Source organism: Cajanus cajan, chromosome 9 (assembly GCF_000230855.2).
Source record: "Cajanus cajan strain Asha chromosome 9, NIPB_CcT2T_4, whole genome shotgun sequence".
Taxonomy (NCBI): Eukaryota; Viridiplantae; Streptophyta; class Magnoliopsida; order Fabales; family Fabaceae; genus Cajanus; species Cajanus cajan.
The window spans coordinates 16,260,729-16,279,362 of NC_138525.1; the positions used below are offsets into that span (position 1 = coordinate 16,260,729).

At 37.6% G+C, this 18,634-nt stretch overlaps 2 protein-coding genes across 3 annotated transcripts; one reads left to right on the top strand and one right to left on the bottom strand.

The window, feature by feature from the left end:
• Positions 1 to 19: 19 nt before the first annotated feature.
• Positions 20 to 13,806, bottom strand: LOC109805793 (uncharacterized). 2 transcript variants are annotated; one of them, XM_083064011.1, is made up of 17 exons: positions 13,308 to 13,806; positions 12,118 to 12,471; positions 11,875 to 12,015; positions 11,192 to 11,324; positions 10,993 to 11,106; positions 10,818 to 10,891; positions 10,653 to 10,727; positions 10,035 to 10,127; positions 9,859 to 9,919; positions 8,971 to 9,303; positions 3,187 to 3,313; positions 2,985 to 3,084; positions 2,284 to 2,353; positions 2,023 to 2,199; positions 1,790 to 1,885; positions 1,074 to 1,393; positions 20 to 653 (listed from the first exon to the last, which is right to left on the bottom strand). In XM_083064011.1, exons 1-17 carry the CDS (start codon positions 13,389 to 13,391, stop codon positions 396 to 398), a joined length of 2,610 nt encoding a protein of 869 aa, XP_082920137.1. In that variant the 5' UTR covers positions 13,392 to 13,806; the 3' UTR covers positions 20 to 395. The 2 variants fall into 2 exon arrangements, with proteins under 2 accessions (XP_082920137.1, XP_082920138.1); XM_083064012.1 differs by having other exon boundaries at positions 2,047 to 2,199; positions 13,308 to 13,804.
• Positions 4,030 to 5,431, top strand: LOC145951681 (uncharacterized). Its single transcript, XM_083063515.1, has 2 exons — positions 4,030 to 5,157; positions 5,394 to 5,431. The coding sequence occupies exons 1-2, from the start codon at positions 4,173 to 4,175 to the stop codon at positions 5,429 to 5,431; spliced, it is 1,023 nt and encodes a 340-aa protein (XP_082919641.1). The 5' UTR covers positions 4,030 to 4,172.
• Positions 13,807 to 18,634: the final 4,828 nt, after the last annotated feature.

Below are 18,634 nucleotides of genomic sequence, written 5' to 3' on the forward strand. Positions count from 1 at the left end.
AAAATGAAGCACATACAAATACAAATATAAATAAAAGGCTATTTAAATGGGTAAATCAAAGAGCAATAAGACAGAAATATATACAGAAAAAGAAATGAAGCATTTTTTCCCCCTTTGAAGGCCTTCGGCCTAAACTCAGATAACCACGTTAGCTTTCTTTCTTTCTTTCTTTTTTTCCCTCATTACCTATCCAATTCCAAAGACTTTCAATTTTCTCTACAAGAGGCTCTCTTCGAAAGCCAAACCTGTAACCTCCTCATCCCATTTTTCTAGACAATTATGGATGAGTAAGGCCCTAAATCTAAGACGTTACATTCCACCAATTTCTCCTACAATAACCCTTTAAAAGTTACAATCCAAGCCCCTCTTCCCCAGAAGAGAGAAAACAATTGAAGCTAAAGCTGCCTATATCTTACAGATATTCCTTTGGAGGAACTATTTCTCAAAGAAAAACTACTTCTTAGTCGATTAAACCACGACATTTTAATCTCACCAGAGCCGGTGCACTGAGCCTCCCCATCCCCCTCGCTGCTGAAAAGGGTTTGGTCACCGCAGTCCAGTGAAGCTCCGCATGCCAGATTATAAGCCTCACATGCAGAATGACATACTCTTAGCCTGTTGTCTCCATCCCTATCACACTTCTGGATTGAGATCTGCAAATTATGTATCAACATTTTTAGACAAACAAGTAACATTCCAACTAATGCTCAAATTTAGAAACAGCGTTACCAAGCATTATACGATTCACAAAAGAATTATAGTTTTATGTTTCCAACTTTCTCAAAAGGCACAATGTTAGAATCAGCATCTTGGTTAGTCAGGAATCAGAATTACCTTATGCCTAAGGGAATAACCACGTCTATATATTATTTTAAAACCAACTAAATTTGGTTTGTGCTATTGTTTTTATCAGAATGGAAAGTTACATGCCATACACATAATGTGTGAAATAAATATTAAAATAAACACACTGAAACAAAGTTTCAAATTGGGCGTGACTAAGAATAAAATATATTACAACAAGAAAAACAAGAATCTAAAGAATAACATTGGCATGAAAAGATAGAATTTACCCAGCAGGCAAGCCTTTTAGCTGCCTCATCACAGTAGGTGCTGCCAAATATATTAAATAATTTCCTAGCACCACCAGGAAATAATCGATGGTAATTGGGCATGACAACCACTTCTTCTAGCTGCTGTAGTATGCTAGGTTCACTGGGTGCACAATGCTGCCCAGAAATATCATTTCCCAGCACATTTCTGCAAACCGAAAGACTGGAGAGGAGAATGGAGCTGTTCTGGCAAATGTATCCAGCATAGTCAGAACAGCGGAATTCACAAACTCCATTATCACAAACCCCGCCGTGAAGGCTGCATTGCTCATCACAAACAGCTGCATGTATTATCAAGGACAAGGCAACAAATTAATTACCGTTCCACAATAATTAAACAAACGTTTTCCTACATGAAATATTGTTTAAGTGAACTCACTAAATCTGTTTTAATTGATATGTAATTCAAATATATCTTCTTTTTTTAAGAGGGAGGGAGTAGACAAAACTAGGAGCCTTCACAAATTACATAAAAACTGAGGTTAATTATCCTAAAGGAACCATAATACAGTTCATATGTTCAAGTACTCTAATTTCCTTCGTATTAGCTAACAAGATAATATTATTCAAAATCTCATGTTGGTGTCATTTATTTACTATTACATTTTAAGCAAGAAACTATAAGTTATGTTTTAGCTTATAAAAAAGACGAGAAACTAATAGAACTTGGAGCTTACCAGTGGAACAGTCAATGCCAGTATAGCCAGTTTTACATTCACATATTCCACCAGAGAGGCATATGCCATTGCCAGTACAATTGCTGGGGCAAGAACCTGGATTAAGTGAAGAGAACAAGAATTAATAAAAGGAAAAGTAAAAAATATAATGTGCTGCTAAACATAAGATTTTTTTAGCAGTTAAAGCAAAAATAAATAAATAAATAAATAATATTAAGGTTAAGAGTGAAGACATGGTGTGGGAAATGAGAGCTCACGTCTACTGCAATCACGACCATGAAATCCAAGAAAACAGTGGCACCTTCCATCAACACAATCTCCATTGAAATTACATGCACTGGGACATTTCCCAGACACGATAACTGGATCTGTGTTACAGAGCTCATGATATGCAGGACAGATTAATTCACCTATTGATAATCAAAAGAAAACCTTCAACTTACTGGGAATCTAAGATTAATGAGTAAACAAATAAAATAATAGTAAATATTGACCATTAAAGCCAGGGAACTGAATGGGTCCACCAGCCCGAGGACACACTTTCCAGCTACCATCCACAGCAACCTGTATGTAATATGGAGCCTCATTCAGTGGTTTCACAATAAAGGAGAAAGAAGGGAGGTGTATGAATCAATTCAAATAGAGGCCAGAAAAAATACAAACAATAGTTGCAACCTTCCCAAAATAATGAAGAAAGAGTGCTCTACTCAAATATGCTTGTCAATCATAGAAATAATCACTTTTCATAATCTAAATTATCTAATAATAAAATAAACCACAAGGAAAGAACAAGAAGTTGAAATCATCAACTTAACAAGAACAGGAAAAATTCAATCACTGTATCATACATTTTTCAAACAATCAACCCCTGAAATGGACAGGGAGAAGGACAGGTTGTTCAGACTAATAATTTGTTTAGTTCCATTGTAGTTCAATTTTGAATTCCTAGTTTCAGTTGCAATAATAGGCTACACATTTTCAAATTTGATGCAACTAAGTACTCTTGTCAGACTGTCATTGAATGACACAGTGAGGATATAATAGTATTGCATCATGTCGTCTCCATGTCAACCAAAAGAAAGCATTGCCTTTCAAAATTAACCTTCAGTAAAAGATGAAAAAATATATATCACATGAAACATTTAGGAGCCGAAGATGAGAGTATTTCCCTAATTATTAACACTCTAAACTATACCTCTAAAGAATTGTTGATACACCTATGCTGATAACAACCATTTCCCTGGGTCAGAGAACCTCGCACAAATCCTGTGCGCACTAATGATGAGGCCATACACCTGCATTGAAAGGGAACAACAATTAGTAATCATAAACCTTGTTTTATATTAAATTTCATGAAAAAAACAGACTACATTATAAGTTTGAAGAAAAAAACTGACCTAGAGTTACTTCCCCGAACTTCACCTAGCATTCTATCTGGTGCCCGTGCACTGCTAGTGTCTGTACAAGATCCATCAGAGTATGCAACAAAATAAGTGCAATAATCAGCCAATGAGGATTGTCCACCTGCAACAATCAGTGAATAACGATATTTCAGTTTCACTATGACCAACTCATCATTTAGTATTCAAAATCATTTACAACAACCACCAATGACAAAAGAATCAATGTGTAATAAGACAATAAAAGAAGCAGCTACAAATTAATCAGAATGTAACAGCCTATTACAACAATTGCTTGACAGTCGACAGGTACAGGACCAGAGATAAGAAGAAATGAATATAAAGAGAAGGTAAAAATCACAAAACTGTTTTTCCTGCTCCAGTCTGTCCAGAGAAGATAAATATGAATAGGGTGTTGTTAGAATAGCTTATTAGGGAAGCTTTTGTATTTTATATTATCTTCTTTTTGTATGTCTGATGAGCAGTCCTAGGCTCTTAGCCTTTTCAGCCTATATTGTATGTTTTTATATACTCAATCAAGTAATGAAGAAAGTGTGAAAAACACTTTTCCAAAACCATCTTAATATTCAAGTTGGTATCAGAGCGGGTCCGATCCCGCTCTGTCGCTCGCCGTCGTCCGCCGCCTCCGGCCACCGTCTGCCGCCGCCGGCCGGCGACCAAATTTTTCGAAGAACGTAGGGTTTGGTGCGCCTCGTTGAGCGCGACCCAACCCTGCTGTTTTTGAGCGCATCCAAGTATCCACGCGCTCCCACGCGCCGCTCCAAGTGTCTGTCCGTCAAAGCGCGTGCGTCTCACGCGCCGCCTTCTGGTCACCGGAAGTCCGCCACGCCGCCACCGTTGTGTTCGCCTGAGCTGTCTGGGTCCGTTTCAGACCTCAGTTTATTGTTCCAGTTGGTCTTTTGGGTCGCGGTCACTGTTCATCTCCTCCTCTTCGTATTTATTTCCAATTTTCTTCTTCTCCCATGGCTTCTTCAGGTCCTGCTCTTGCTATTGCTGGTACACCTACCATTACTGCAGAAAAGTTAAATGGGAAGAACTATCTTTCATGGGCTGCATCTGTGGAACTTTGGTTCCTTGGTCAAGGACACCATGACCACCTAGAAAAGGAAGACATTGAGGGGTCAATAGAGAATAAAGCTCAGTGGAAGAAAGTTGATTTTCAGTTATGTGCTGTTTTGTGGCAATCTGTGGAACCCAATATACTTGGAACACTTAGAGCCTTTAAAACTTGTTGCTCTTTTTGGAAGAAGGCTCAAAGTATCTATGCTAATGACATTCAAAGGCTGTATGATGCTGCACAAAAACTAGCCTCTTTGAGACAAACTAGTCATGATATGGTTTCTCATGTGGCTGAAGCTCAAGCTGCCGTGGAAGAACTAAAATTATTTCTTGATGATGAGTCATTGGAAGGAATGAAGAAGAAACTTGATAGGCTATATATGGTGATGATTTTAAGAACATTGCATTCAGACTTTAATCATGTTCGTGATCAACTCCTGACCGGTCATGAAATCCCCTCAATGGACAACTTAGTTACTAGACTACTTCGAGTTCCAACTGAATCCAAGAGTGAAAATTCTACCGCCATTGTTGAAGCTTCTGCTATGGTCTCTTCCAAGGGAAGGGGTGGTCGTGGAAACCGAGGAAGAGGGGGTAGAAGTGGCCGTCCTCAATGTTCCTACTGCAAAAGGATGGGTCACACTCAAGAGAATTGTTACTCTCTCAATGGTTTTCCAGAAAAGATAGCAAATCTGTCCAAGTCTGATCAATCAGAAAAGGTTGATAGGAAGATTCCTGAAAATGATTACCAAGAATATCTTCAATGGAAAGCTATGAGTCAAGCTCAATCTTCCTCTACTCCTACTATTTCTACAGCCTGTATTTCTCAATTAACTGCAAGTCAAAGTCCATGGATCATTGATTCAGGTGCCTCTGATCACATAGCTGGTAATGATTCTCTATTCTTGTCCATGTCCTCTCTTAAATCACCCCATCTTATCACCTTAGCAGATGGATCCAAAATTGCCCCCAAAGGAATTGGTCAAGTTTCACTTTCTCCCATGTTAAATTTAAAATCTGTTTTATTTGTCCCTAAATGTCCTTTCAATTTGATCTCTTTAAGTCAATTAACTAAATCCTTAAACTGTTCAGTAACTTTTAATGCTGAATCTTGTGTCATTCAGGAACGTGGTACGGGCAAGATGATTGGTGTAGGACATGAATTTGGTGGTCTTTACTATTTTGGAATGCAACCATCAGTATCTTGTGTTGCTGTTTTGCCACCCAAGCTTTTGCATGATCGTTTGGGTCATCCAAGTTTGTCCAAGTTGAAACTCTTAGTTCCTAGTCTCAAAACATTGGAAGAGTTAGGTTGTGAGTCATGTCAACTGGGCAAACATGTTAGATCATCCTTTCCCAAACAAACTGAAAAAAGGTGTAACTCAGTTTTTACCACCATTCACTCTGACATATGGGGTCCAAGCCGTGTAACATCTTTTGGTTTCAGATATTTTGTAACCTTTATTGATGAATTTTCTCGTTGTACTTGGGTATACTTAATGAAAGATCGTTCTGAACTTTTGTCTATATTTGTTTCCTTCTTTAATGAAATTCAGAACCAATTTGAAAAAACAATCAAAATTTTTAGAAGTGATAATGCCAAAGAATATTTCTCCCTTGAATTGTCTTCTTTTTTATCTTCACAAGGTGTTTTACATCAGTCTACATGTCCACACACACCCCAACAAAATGGAATAGCAGAAAGGAAAAATAGACACCTTGTAGAGACTGCACGCACCCTGATGCTCAATGCAAATGTTCCTGTACATCATTGGGGTGATGCAATTCTTACAGCCTGTTTTTTAATAAACAGAATGCCATCGTCTTCTCTTGAGAATAAAATTCCTTACTCGATTATCTTTCCAAAGGAACCCTTGTTTCATGTCTCACCTCGAGTCTTTGGGTGTACATGCTTTGTCCATGATGTCTCTCCTGGTTTGGATAAGCTATCGGCTAGGGCTATCAAATGTGTTTTCCTAGGCTATTCTCGTCTCCAGAAAGGGTACAAGTGTTATTCTCCAAAGACCAAAAAATTTTACATGTCTGCTGATGTTACCTTTTTTGAACACACTCCTTTCTTCCTATCCTCTACAAATGATTCTGTGTCAATCCAACAGGTTCTACCTGTATCTTCCCATCTATCCATACCACTTCAACCTTTAGCCCCTAATCAAGAGGTCACTCAACCCACCTTGTCCACAAATAGACCCATTCCCGTTACTTCATTCCTCTTCTCACCTATCAGCGTCGAACTCGACAAATTGATTTGACAATACCTGAAGAACCACCAATTTCATCTCCTTCACCATCAAGTTCCCCTACTACGGGTCCGAATGATGATAGTTCAAGCTGGCCAATTGCCCTTCGCAAAGGTATTCGTTCGACTCGGAACCCTCATCCTATATACAATTTTTTGAGTTATCATCGATTATCTCCTTTATATTGTTCTTTTATCTCCTCTATATCTCCTTTAACCATTCCTAAAAATGTCCATGAGGCACTTGATCATCCTGGATGGCGACAAGCTATGATTGCTGAAATGCAAGCTCTTGAACATAGTGGCACCTGGGAGTTAGTTCCACTTCCTCCTGGTAAACAACCAGTTGGTTGTAGATGGGTCTATGCCATTAAAGTTGGGCCTGATGGTACAGTTGATCGACTCAAAGCCCGATTGGTGGCCAAGGGATATACTCAAATTTATGGCCTAGATTATGGTGATACCTTTTCTCCTGTGGCCAAAATCCCTACAGTTCGTCTCTTCCTTGCTATGGCAGCTATTCGGCATTGGCCTCTCCACCAATTAGATATTAAAAATGCGTTTCTTCATGGGGAGTTGGAGGAGGAAATTTACATGGAGCAACCTCCTGGGTTTGTTGCTCAGGGGGAGTCTGGTTTAGTTTGCAGATTGCGAAGATCCCTTTATGGTCTCAAACAATCTCCTCGGGCTTGGTTCGGAAAATTTAGTCATGTGGTGCAGAATTTTGGGTTGAAAAGGAGTGAAGCAGATCATTCAGTGTTCTATTGTCACACTTCACCTGGGAGATGTGTTTATTTGATTGTTTATGTTGATGACATAGTGATTACAGGGAATGATGCAACTACAATCTCTCAATTGAAGAAACATTTGTTTAGTCAGTTCCAGACCAAAGACCTTGGGCATCTGAGATATTTTTTGGGTATTGAGGTTGCTCAATCAAAGGAAGGCATTGTGATTTCACAAAGAAAATATGCTATTGATATCTTGAAGGAAACTGGCATGTTGGATTGCAAGCCCATTGATAGTCCTATGGATCCTAACCAAAAGTTGATGGCTGATCAAGGTGAACTGTTCACAGACCCAGAGAGATATAGAAGATTGGTTGGGAAGCTTATTTATCTCACAATCACAAGACCTGATCTTTCTTTTCCAGTAGGGATTGTTAGTCAATTCATGCAGGCCCCTCATATTGATCATTGGAATGCTATTTTACGTATCCTTAGATATATCAAAAAGGCACCAGGACAAGGATTATTGTATGAGGACAAAGGAGACAGCCAAATTTCTGGCTATTGTGATGCTGATTGGGCTGGTTGTCCTATAGACCGACGCTCTACTACTGGCTACTGTGTGTTCCTAGGTGGAAATCTCATATCTTGGAAGAGTAAGAAGCAAAATGTTGTTGCTCGATCCAGTGCTGAGGCTGAATACCGTGCTATGGCCTTAATTACTTGTGAACTTATGTGGATTAAGCAACTTCTTCAAGAGTTAAAGTTTTGTGAAGGTCATCCAATGAAGTTGTATTGTGATAATCAAGCTGCACTCCACATTGCCTCCAATCCAGTATTTCATGAGAGAACTAAACATATAGAAGTTGACTGTCATTTTGTTAGAGAGAAGTTGCTATCTAAGGAAATTGTTACCAAATTTGTCACATCCAATGAACAACTTGCAGATGTTATGACTAAATCATTGAGGGGGCCTCGCATTCAGTTCTTATGTTCCAAGCTTGGTGCATACAATCTGTATGCTTCAGCTTGAGGGGGAGTGTTAGAATAGCTTATTAGGGAAGCTTTTGTATTTTATATTATCTTCTTTTTGTATGTCTGATGAGCAGTCCTAGGCTCTTAGCCTTTTCAGCCTATATTGTATGTTTTTATATACTCAATCAAGTAATGAAGAAAGTGTGAAAAACACTTTTCCAAAACCATCTTAATATTCAAGTGGTGTAAACAAGATATGTAATCCAAGAGTTCTTTCCCTCGAGCACTCCAAGAGGACATTTGAGAGTCCTTGGCTCTCCTTTCAATTCCACTTCTAACTAAATTCCCTCCTGCCTCTACAACTCCCCATTCCTATTTATATGAACTAATTGTTTTACATCAGTAACTTCTAACTCTGTAACATCATCAACTGCCCATTAGACCTTTTACCCACTCTGAACTTCCCATTATTTGTCCTATTATAAATGTTTCTAATTGGAAGTCTAGCACAGTCTAGCATTAATAAAGAAATAATCTGGCCCAAGCATTGTCAGATGAAAGGCATTTGATTAGTCTTAGAATGTTGAATTTAAGTCTAACTTAACCCTATAAAACTGGCTTATAAAGTGAGCATTGTTGCCCACTTATATACACTATTAAAGTCATATCATTAGTCAATATAAGATATCCAACAATTAGCATTGCCTTAAATGGTAGAAAAGAATACATGAAAATACATACCTTTATTAGCTTGAGGAAAATACTGGGCCCACTGAGGAAGGTCTCCACTGTAGGTTAGAATTGGGCAGTAACCCTCTGCCTCTCTGTTATATGTACAGCCTGAAAACTGTGTTGAGTTGCAATGATAGGCTCCCTTCCAGAGATTGCAAGGGGAGGTAACAAACTCAGTACCCTGGTTGCGACCCCAATCAAGTTGGTCTGCCATGCTATAATTGGCTTTGTACCATCCGCTATCTTCTAAGAGAGCTAGAGTCATTTTTGAAACTACAGATCTTGTATCCACAGAACCAGTCATGATCTCATTCATCAGAAGTCTCTTCTCCCAGTGAGACCCTGTAAGAAAATCACCAAACTTGGATTGGCTGATTTGTTGGTTGATAGCATAAGCACTTAAACATCATGCATGGTAGTTTCTAAGGAAAAGTTTTTGTTTGATTATTTCAAGTGACTTTTGGGATAAATTATAAAGAAACAGAATTGAAAGCTAATGCTTTATTTGTATTTATAATCTTACCAAGAGGGTGAAAATATTTCAATATTTCATTTTGCATATAATATATAAATTTTAAACCATAAAACTCGTATCATTTGAGAGCATTTTTATAAATTGATACTGCAATTTCAGGACTTGCAAGTCTTACTACTAATATTAGGTGGACTTGAGCACTGTAACAGGATTAATTTATTCTTACAAACAAAAGGGCGGCTAGGAGGGATGATGGATTGGAAATTTAAATAAACAAAAAAAATGTTCTAAATGAAATTCAAGTTTGGCCTGCTTCAGGAATTGCAAAAACAGTTTACCAAGGTAATAGATTCCAGTGGGAAAAACATAAACAAGAAGGAAGACATTTATATCAAGAAAGAAAAAATGAAGAAATTAAAAACCTGATGTGCCACGCCCACCACCATCTTCCAGCTCTAAACCAGTAAAATTTCCTGAGAACGACTGCCAATAAACCGCTCATCAGTCATTCGTTGAATCTTCTACTGAAGATCACATTGAAAATAAAAACAGAAAAAATGACATTAAAATTATAGAGAATATGTTCCCTAGTAATTACCGCGTAATGGTGCCGAGAATGCATGACTACACGTGGAAGCACCACACGTGTTACCATCCGCCCAATCTTTTCATCCATAACTTGTTCAGTAACCTGCAAAGACAAGTAGTGAATGTGAGCTTCCTAAATGTGACCAAGTAAATGCCTGAAATGGAAAAGAGTGCTTAAAAAGAAAAAGGTTTTTTAACATATATATCAAAAAGAAAAATAGAGAATGGTTCTAAAACTAAAGTTAAATGCCACAAATATTTGCAAAGTTCTGCTAAACAGTCCTGCATTCATTGAAGTTCCTCAACTTATTTTAAAGACATAAAAATATTGTATAACGTATAAAACACCAGAACTGTGAAAATTTGTCCCTACCAATACATACTGAAACAATCACGTCTTCCAAATTTCATGTCTAACAAAGTAAACTATTATAAAATTATAATAAAGAGAGCATAAACAAGTATCTATCTAAAGAAGGGAAAAGTTGTCATGATTAAGTTACTCCTTGTAAAAATCAAATCAACAAACATGGAGGAAAGTATGCTCAAAAAGCAATGGTTTATATATCTGGAAAACACTGTTCCATTGTAACAAAAAACAATCTTACAACACAAAAACAACAAATACCTTACTACGGCGTCTTTTCCTTTCATCTCTAAAATGAGCAAAGGCATGAGGATCAAAGCCAAGAACATGCATAACCTGAAAAGTATCAAATATAATCATAAGAACCACAAAATTGCCAACCATGTTTCCAATCTCATCTCTTCTATATAGAAAAACCAAATTAACCTCATGTATTAGAGTAGCTGAAAGCAAAGTTTCGGCCTCAGCTGTCAAATGACGAGGAGCAACATTAACATGTCCTGCACACACGCACACAAAAGGGCACTTTTTCAGTTCCAAAGCACCCCAAATGCAAGAAAGAGACCACCATTTAAACCAACACATTTATAGGATAGTCTACCAGCTATAGCACGGCCCCATTGGTCCCGTTCACATGCCACAGCCCAAGCAAGTGTATTCCCAGTTGTAGGTCTTGTAGTCACCAAGAGAACTAAGTCAGCATCAGAGACTCCCTCTGGGAAAGGTGAACAAAGAGATCATCATAAATTCATATGTACAGTTAATGCATAAGAACTACATTTTCAACAAATGAATCATACCTTCAACATATTCATGAGGAAGTGGCACACCTCCATCTTGTCCACATGCAGAGTATCCACTTAATCGCAAGTTCCCCTTGACAGGCTCAACAGACAAGGCTCTCCAAAACCAGTCAGCTGTCTGACCTAATGCCTAAAATAAGTTTCTACCAATGATAAATATCTCTATCCAATCTTTATGCAAATAGTAATACTGTAACTATTATTATAGTGCTAACACCATGCCCAACAATAAAAAGAAAGCTGCCAAAAGAGACACAATCACATAAGATCATAGGCCTAACTAATAAAGGGGTGCCTTGGCGTAAGCTTCATGTAAATAGTAATACTATAACTAATATTATAGTGCTAACACCATGCCCAACAATAAATAGAAAGCTTCCAAAAAAGACAGAATCACATAACATCATAGGCTTAATAAAGGGAAGCCTCGTGGTAACATTTGGAGTTGATGCTGTGAACCGGAAATCAAGGTGCAAGCCATGGAACCATCCTCTTCCAAATGCAAGGTAGGCTGCCTACTATAGGGTATAGACCCACAGAGTGGATTTGGCCCTTCTCTGAACTCCATACATAGACAGATCTTTAATTCTTTATGGCACCAAGTAGCACCTTCATTAACTATCAACCTAGTGAAACAAATCATATAATTAAAAGGAGAGAAAAGTGCAATCTCAACAAACCTTACGAAGGCGATGTTTTTTGTCCTCTCCTGAGATATCTTCAGAAGTGCAGTTATACCAACAATCACCAAAGACAGGAGGATCAGCAAGAGGATTACAAGAAGGCAAACCAGGAAGAGAAGTAATGGGTGGCTCCCCTAGCTGCTCATAGAAAATTAATGATTAACTGTACCGAGTATATGTGAATGAGAAACAATGTTAACACTAAATCCTTTTTTATTTTCATTCATTTTAAACACTGACCTTGACAATATCACCAATTTTTTGACAATCCCTGTCAGGGGAGTGACCAACAGCATCATAATTTAGATATATCCTAATAGGTTGCTTTTTGTTCCCTTGAGGCTCCGATGACGTTGATACACCAAGTAAAGCCCTGCCTTTATGCTGGAGGGGTTTCAAGAGACCAGGCTTGTAAACCTGCGGGGTAACTGAATACACCTTGCGACCAGGTTGCTTTCTCTGTTCAAGTATCTGGTCATGTATACAGGAGTGTGAAGCAATGTTCTCAATCCTCCCTTCCAAGCCTCCCCGTTGAAATTGATGTTCTTGGGGCTTTGCGTTATTGATTTCCAACCATGCCAATATCAATACAATCTGAAGGAAGGATTTTCAACTTGAGCAACTATACTGTATACACTCTTAAATGCATTATATTGAACATACATTATGAAACGAAGAGTTTATCAATGTAGAATCTTCCAAATTTGAACCCATAAGCTCAACAAAACTTACTATGAAGCTACCAAGGACATAGTCGGTTCTCTTCTCACTTTTTTTTTGTTTTAAAAACTGTTTCCAAAACAATTCAATACTACTTAGCAATCAATTTCTCATCCATCATTTATTAAGTTAATTAAATTTGTTTCCAAAACAAGTTCTTAAAAAACTAAAATACAAAAACAATTGAAAGATGTTTTAACAAATTATTCTTTTATTTTTCATCCTCCTCAGCCTCTCCTTCAATTCCACGCTCTAATTTGTGTCTTGCACCACCCTCCACCCGTTTGAACAACCTTGTTTATTACATTTTGAAAACTAACGAGTTTTTAAAAATAGAAATCAAACACGCCTTAAATCTTCATCTGTTTTTTCTTTCTCTCCTTTTTTTTACCTCATTAACGCTCGTCCAAATCATGAAAATATTCTTACAGATAACAAAATCTTCAAAAACGTAAAAAAACGTATATATCATTAATTATTGCATAAAAAGCATATTTCACGTCCGAAAATATAATGTTCAAACATCAATTATCTTGTGAAATTCCCCTCACATTCTCCAGCTCCAAACTAGATCCTCAGCATAGTTCAGCAGGTCACTTACAAAAGCCTAAGCCCTAAACGCTAGAACAACATTGAACTAAAAGAAATCAACGAAAAACAAATTAAACGGATAAAAAATAATCAGAAACTCGCGAAGTAGCAGAGTTCACCTCGAAAACAACGACGGCGAATCGATAGTTGCAACGGAATCTGGACAGCGCGCACGAACTACAACACCGAACCATGAACTCCATGGAATGGCGAACACTGAAACACGGTCGGCGCCGATTCCATCAAGCCGCCGCCGCCGGCGTCGGCGACTCCTCGATCGGCTTCGGAGCGCACAGAAGAAACGGTTCGCTCCGATGCATTTCGGAAACGCTTTGAAGAGAGAACGACCTAACCTCTCGCCTCTAACTGTAAGAGTGGTTTCGATTTAAAGTGGAGAACAATGTTCAACGATAGAAGAGAAAACGGAACCTCGGTTTCTGGAGAGAGAGCGTAGAATGATTCAAAGAGGTTTCAATTCGTGGAACGACGTCGTCGCAAACGGTTTCAGCTTTCTGCTTCTCTCTCTCTCTGAAATGGGGAAGAAGAAACACTGACAGTGAAAGGAATAGGAAGACACAGAAGAGAAGAAGAAGAAGAAAAAATATTTGGTGGAGTGGTTGAGTTTTAATATTTTTTTTATGTTTTCCGGAAATTTTTATTTATTATTACTTTATGCGTCTATAGTATTTTTAAAAAATTATATCAGACTTTAATAAAAGTAAAGTTCGAAATCACGCTCTTTATCTATTCCGAACGCGTGTGGTTAATTCTGAGTTGCTTTTTTTTTAATATTACGGGGTAGTTGTTAAGTTTACTGTTTTTTTTTTACAGTTTACTCTTGTTGAACTTGTATTATAATTAAGAACATGATGTCACTTATAATTCCTTGCTTGTTTTATACCCAAGAATAAAAATTACTTATTTTGACCTGAAATTGTAATTAGTTGTTAAGATTTCTGGGAAATTAATAAAAGGTTATTTAAATCCTTATTTGAGTTTTCTTTTTTATTTCAACCTAACTGATAATTTTTTTCAAGGATCAGAGATTAATGAAATAAGTTTTTTCATATTACTTTTATAACTTTATATTATTTTTTATATACTTAAAGCTTCTGCAAGGTTAAGATCTTAAAAGAAAGATCTAAGTAAAATTTGTTCTTGATAGGTTATAATCGTTAGAGACAATTTTTTTAAGACAATCTTATCAAGTCTTGGTTTTAACATGTTAGTGGGGCTCAATAAACATATTTTAACAATATAGTATAATATTTATAATAAATAAATGTATTTATGAGATAAGAAAATAAATAATATGTAATAGTAAAAATGCAACAAAGATAAATGTTGAATAGACAAAGAGAGTTAAATTATCAAATGTAAAAATAAGTGATGTATTAAGATGGGACCTATATAAAATGTGAAACGATGATGTAAGAATTAGGGATGGCAAATATACTCGTACCCGCGGGTAATACCCGAACCCGTCCCGATTTTGACGGGGAATACCTGGTTTGACCGGGTACGGTACGGGTAAAACCCGATATATTAAATCGGGTACGGGAACGGGTACGGTATGTACTTACCCGCCCCGTACCCGTACCCGTACCCGTACCCGTCCCCGTTTCTATTTTTAATTTAATACTCACTTTTAATTTAATTATATTAAAAAAAATTAATATTTTTTATGTGTGATTATTTATTATAATATGAGATAGAAAAATAATTTAATTATAATTATAATATAATAAAAAAATAATTTAAAAATATTATTTTTTTTACAAAAAATAAAAAAATTGACGGGTACGGGTACAGGTACGGGTACGGGTATACCCGATACCCGACGGGGACAGGAATGGGGATGAAAACCACATACCCAGCGGGTACGGGGACGGGGACGGGGATGGATTTGACTCGCAGGGACGGGGACGGGTATGAGTCTATAATTTTTCGTCCCTAGCAAGAATGGAAGTGGTCTTATGAGTCTATAATTTTTCGTCTTTTAATGGCGAAAATTTCTAAAGTTGAAAAGTTGATTAACTATGTTTTTAAGTAGCGATTGATTTAAAAATGTGTGGTGTAAGATTTTTTAATAAATTAGTTGACAAATATAAAATAATATAATAAATTAATTGATAAATATAACATAACATAAAAGGATATATATAGTTATTTAAAGAAAAATAAAATTTTAAACAAATTAGTGAAGATAAGAATAAAAAAAATAATAGCTTAAAATGTGTTTTAAACAGTTGTAAGTAGTGATTGATTTAAAAATGTGCGATAAGATTTTTTAATAAATTAGTTGATAAATATAAAATAATATAATAAATTAATTCCTAAATATAAAATAGTATATTTAGTTATTTGAAGAAAAATGAAACTTTAAATAAATTAGTGAGGATAAGAATAAAAAAGGAAAGTTAATAGTCTAAAATGTGTTTGAAATAACTGTGAAAATTAAATTATTTCAAAAATAATTATATAATTTAATAGGCTGAGCAACTTTATTTTTTAATAATTTTATATATAACTTAAAAGATAAAAAAATAATGAGTTTAATTTGTATTGAAGATATTTAATTTATTTGATTTGTCAAACTCTACTATAATCTAAAATTTTTTTAGCTTGAAAACAAAATTCAATTCAATGGGTTAATCTAACAAAATATTTACCTAATATCAGAAATTGAACTTTTGTGAAACTTGATTAAGAGATACAAATTTTTGCGACTTGTATCAACTAATTTTGATTTTTTTATAAAGATAAATAAAGATTACAAATACTTTCGATTACCCAATTTTGATAATTATATTAAGTATTGATATAAAATATTAAAGTAAACTTAATTTCAGTTTTAAAACATCAACACTAAAAATATTTTTCTTTTTTACATTTGAGAAAAGAAAAAGCTAGAGCAATAAAAACCAACAAACAAAAACTATATTTTCCTAGGAAATGTAGCCCCTTAACACTTGCTATTAAATTATTCCTAAGATAATTTGGTATCTCAAATAACACTTCTAATTGAGTGGTCGAAGAAGAGGCAATCTTAACTTACAATTCTACACATTGGTTCCCTTCGCAGAATGTAACGACTCGGCTGGTCACTACATCCAGCATAACACACTAGAAATACCAGACAGATAGAACAAGTATATAAATATAGGATCTAGAATATATAAATATACAAGGTTCTAGTCTGACTAGAGTTAAAGTGTACCAAAGAAAATTACAACCAAATGCTATTATCCCAAGTAGCCACAAGCAAAACAACATCACTAAGCAAAACAGCTGCAAGGTCCGCCGGAGACTCACCACAAGACGCCCACCTATTCCTGCCCTGCTCCCACACATAGTATGATCATTGCAATCCAATAACATGGAAAACAACAAAAGGGTAAGCTAGTGAAATTAAAATTCAACATACAATTATATAAATATCAATATAAATAACAACAGATACAGTTATCAGCACACTTGTACAACTTATACCACTCAACAATATCAGCACCGCAATGCGGCAATATCAGCACTGCTTAGCAGCAACATCAGCACCACTCTAGTGGCTATAACGGCACCGCAAAGTGGCAACAACAGCACCGCCCTAGCGGTTAGAATCAGCACCACATGTGTGGCTAACAACAGCACCGACTTAGCGGCTATAATATCACCCAACTCAGCATAGCTCATCACAGCACAGCACAGCACAGCACAACACAGCATAACACAGCACAGCAATTCAACAAAATTATTATTTTCTACAATTCAGCCCAACAGTCTATAATTTCGCTATACTATATAATTTCTCTTATTAATCCATTGATTCCAGCTCAACAATACACCTCTAATACAACTAACATATTTATCTATGCTTTATCCCCCCTAGTCATCACAGCATATTCATCAAATTCAACTTGGTTCAGCATATAACATCATTGATTAACAATTTCGGCACAACTCAACAGCCAACATCATATAGATCATCATCTCCTTGCGCGCCCGGCGCACTCGAGGTCGTGCCCAGCGCGGCTTGACCCGAGAGCACCAGGACCAGCGCGCCCAGCGCAGGAGTACTCGCGCCCAGCGAGACTCAACCCGAGAGCACCAAGGCTCTCCCGCGCCTGGCGCAATTCCAAATTGCGCCCAGTGCCTGCCTGGCAGAGACTCAAGGAGTCTCGTGCGCTCAGCGGGGCCTAACCCGTGCCCAGCGTGGGGAAGGCAGAAACCTACCAAGGTCTTGCGCCCAGCGCAATTCGCAATTGCGCCCGGCGTGCTCTTGGCAGAGACTCCCAAGGAGCCTCCGCGCCCAGCGAGTCCAAAAGTGCGCCTAGCGCGGTCCAAGTATCCCGAAAACATGTTACTCTTGATATCGCGCCCAGCGCAGCTCGAGTCACGCCCGGCGCGGGCCAACCAGAGACTCCCATTTGCAAGCTCGCCCAGCGCACACAGCCTTGCGCCCGGCGGCTTGCCTAAACAGAGTCTCCTGGTGGTCGCGCGCCCGGCGCGAAGAATAGCGCCCAGCGCGAACTCATCAGTAACTCTCCCAAGTTCGAAAAATTTCCAAAAACCTGCAAAATTTCACAGAAAACTCACATGCAAACGGTTCAAAGTACCACATTTTCATCAAGGAGCTCGAAAGTACCAGCTTTATGCGCATGCAACCACAGATCAAAGAAAATCCCAAATTTTGACTCAAAACCATAAAACCCCAAAACCCCAATTTTTCCAACAACTCAGCCAAACACAATCAAACACCAGCAGTCAGCTGAGTTCTTAAACCCATTTTCCAGCCAAAAACGCAGCTAAAATACTAACTTCCCTTACCTCAGTAAAGAAATCCCAGCTTCCGGGAAGAGACGATTGATGAACGGAGAAGAGAGAAGAGTCGGAGAAGAAGAGGAACCCCTAAATGTTCAGCTAGCAACCTTAATCACTCCACACTACCACCTTGAATCCAAGAAACCAAAGTGAAATCAGCCCAAATGAGAATGGAGGAAGAAAAGAGAGTGAAAGGGAGAGTTAGAGTGAGAGTTGGGAGGGGGAGTGTGGTCAGCTAAGGGTAGGGTCTCACAATCTCCCCAACAACAAGAGTTTTCGTCCCTGAAAACAGACTTACTTGGAAATAGAAACGGGTAACGCTCCCGACACTGCTGCTCAACCTCCCAAGTAGCCTCACCAGTAACTGCATCCCATAATACTTTCACCAGAACAATGGACTTGCCCCTCGGCTCCTTCAGCTTATGATCCACCACAGCTACTGGCAACTTCTCAAATGTCAAGTTCGGCTTCACTTGTACATCATCCAGCTCCACCACATGACTTGGATCATGCACATACTTCCTCAGTTGGGATACATGAAACACATCGTGTAGGTTTGAAAGGGAAGGTGGCAAGGCCAACCGATAAGCAACTGGACCTACACGCTGTATAATCTAATAGGGACCCA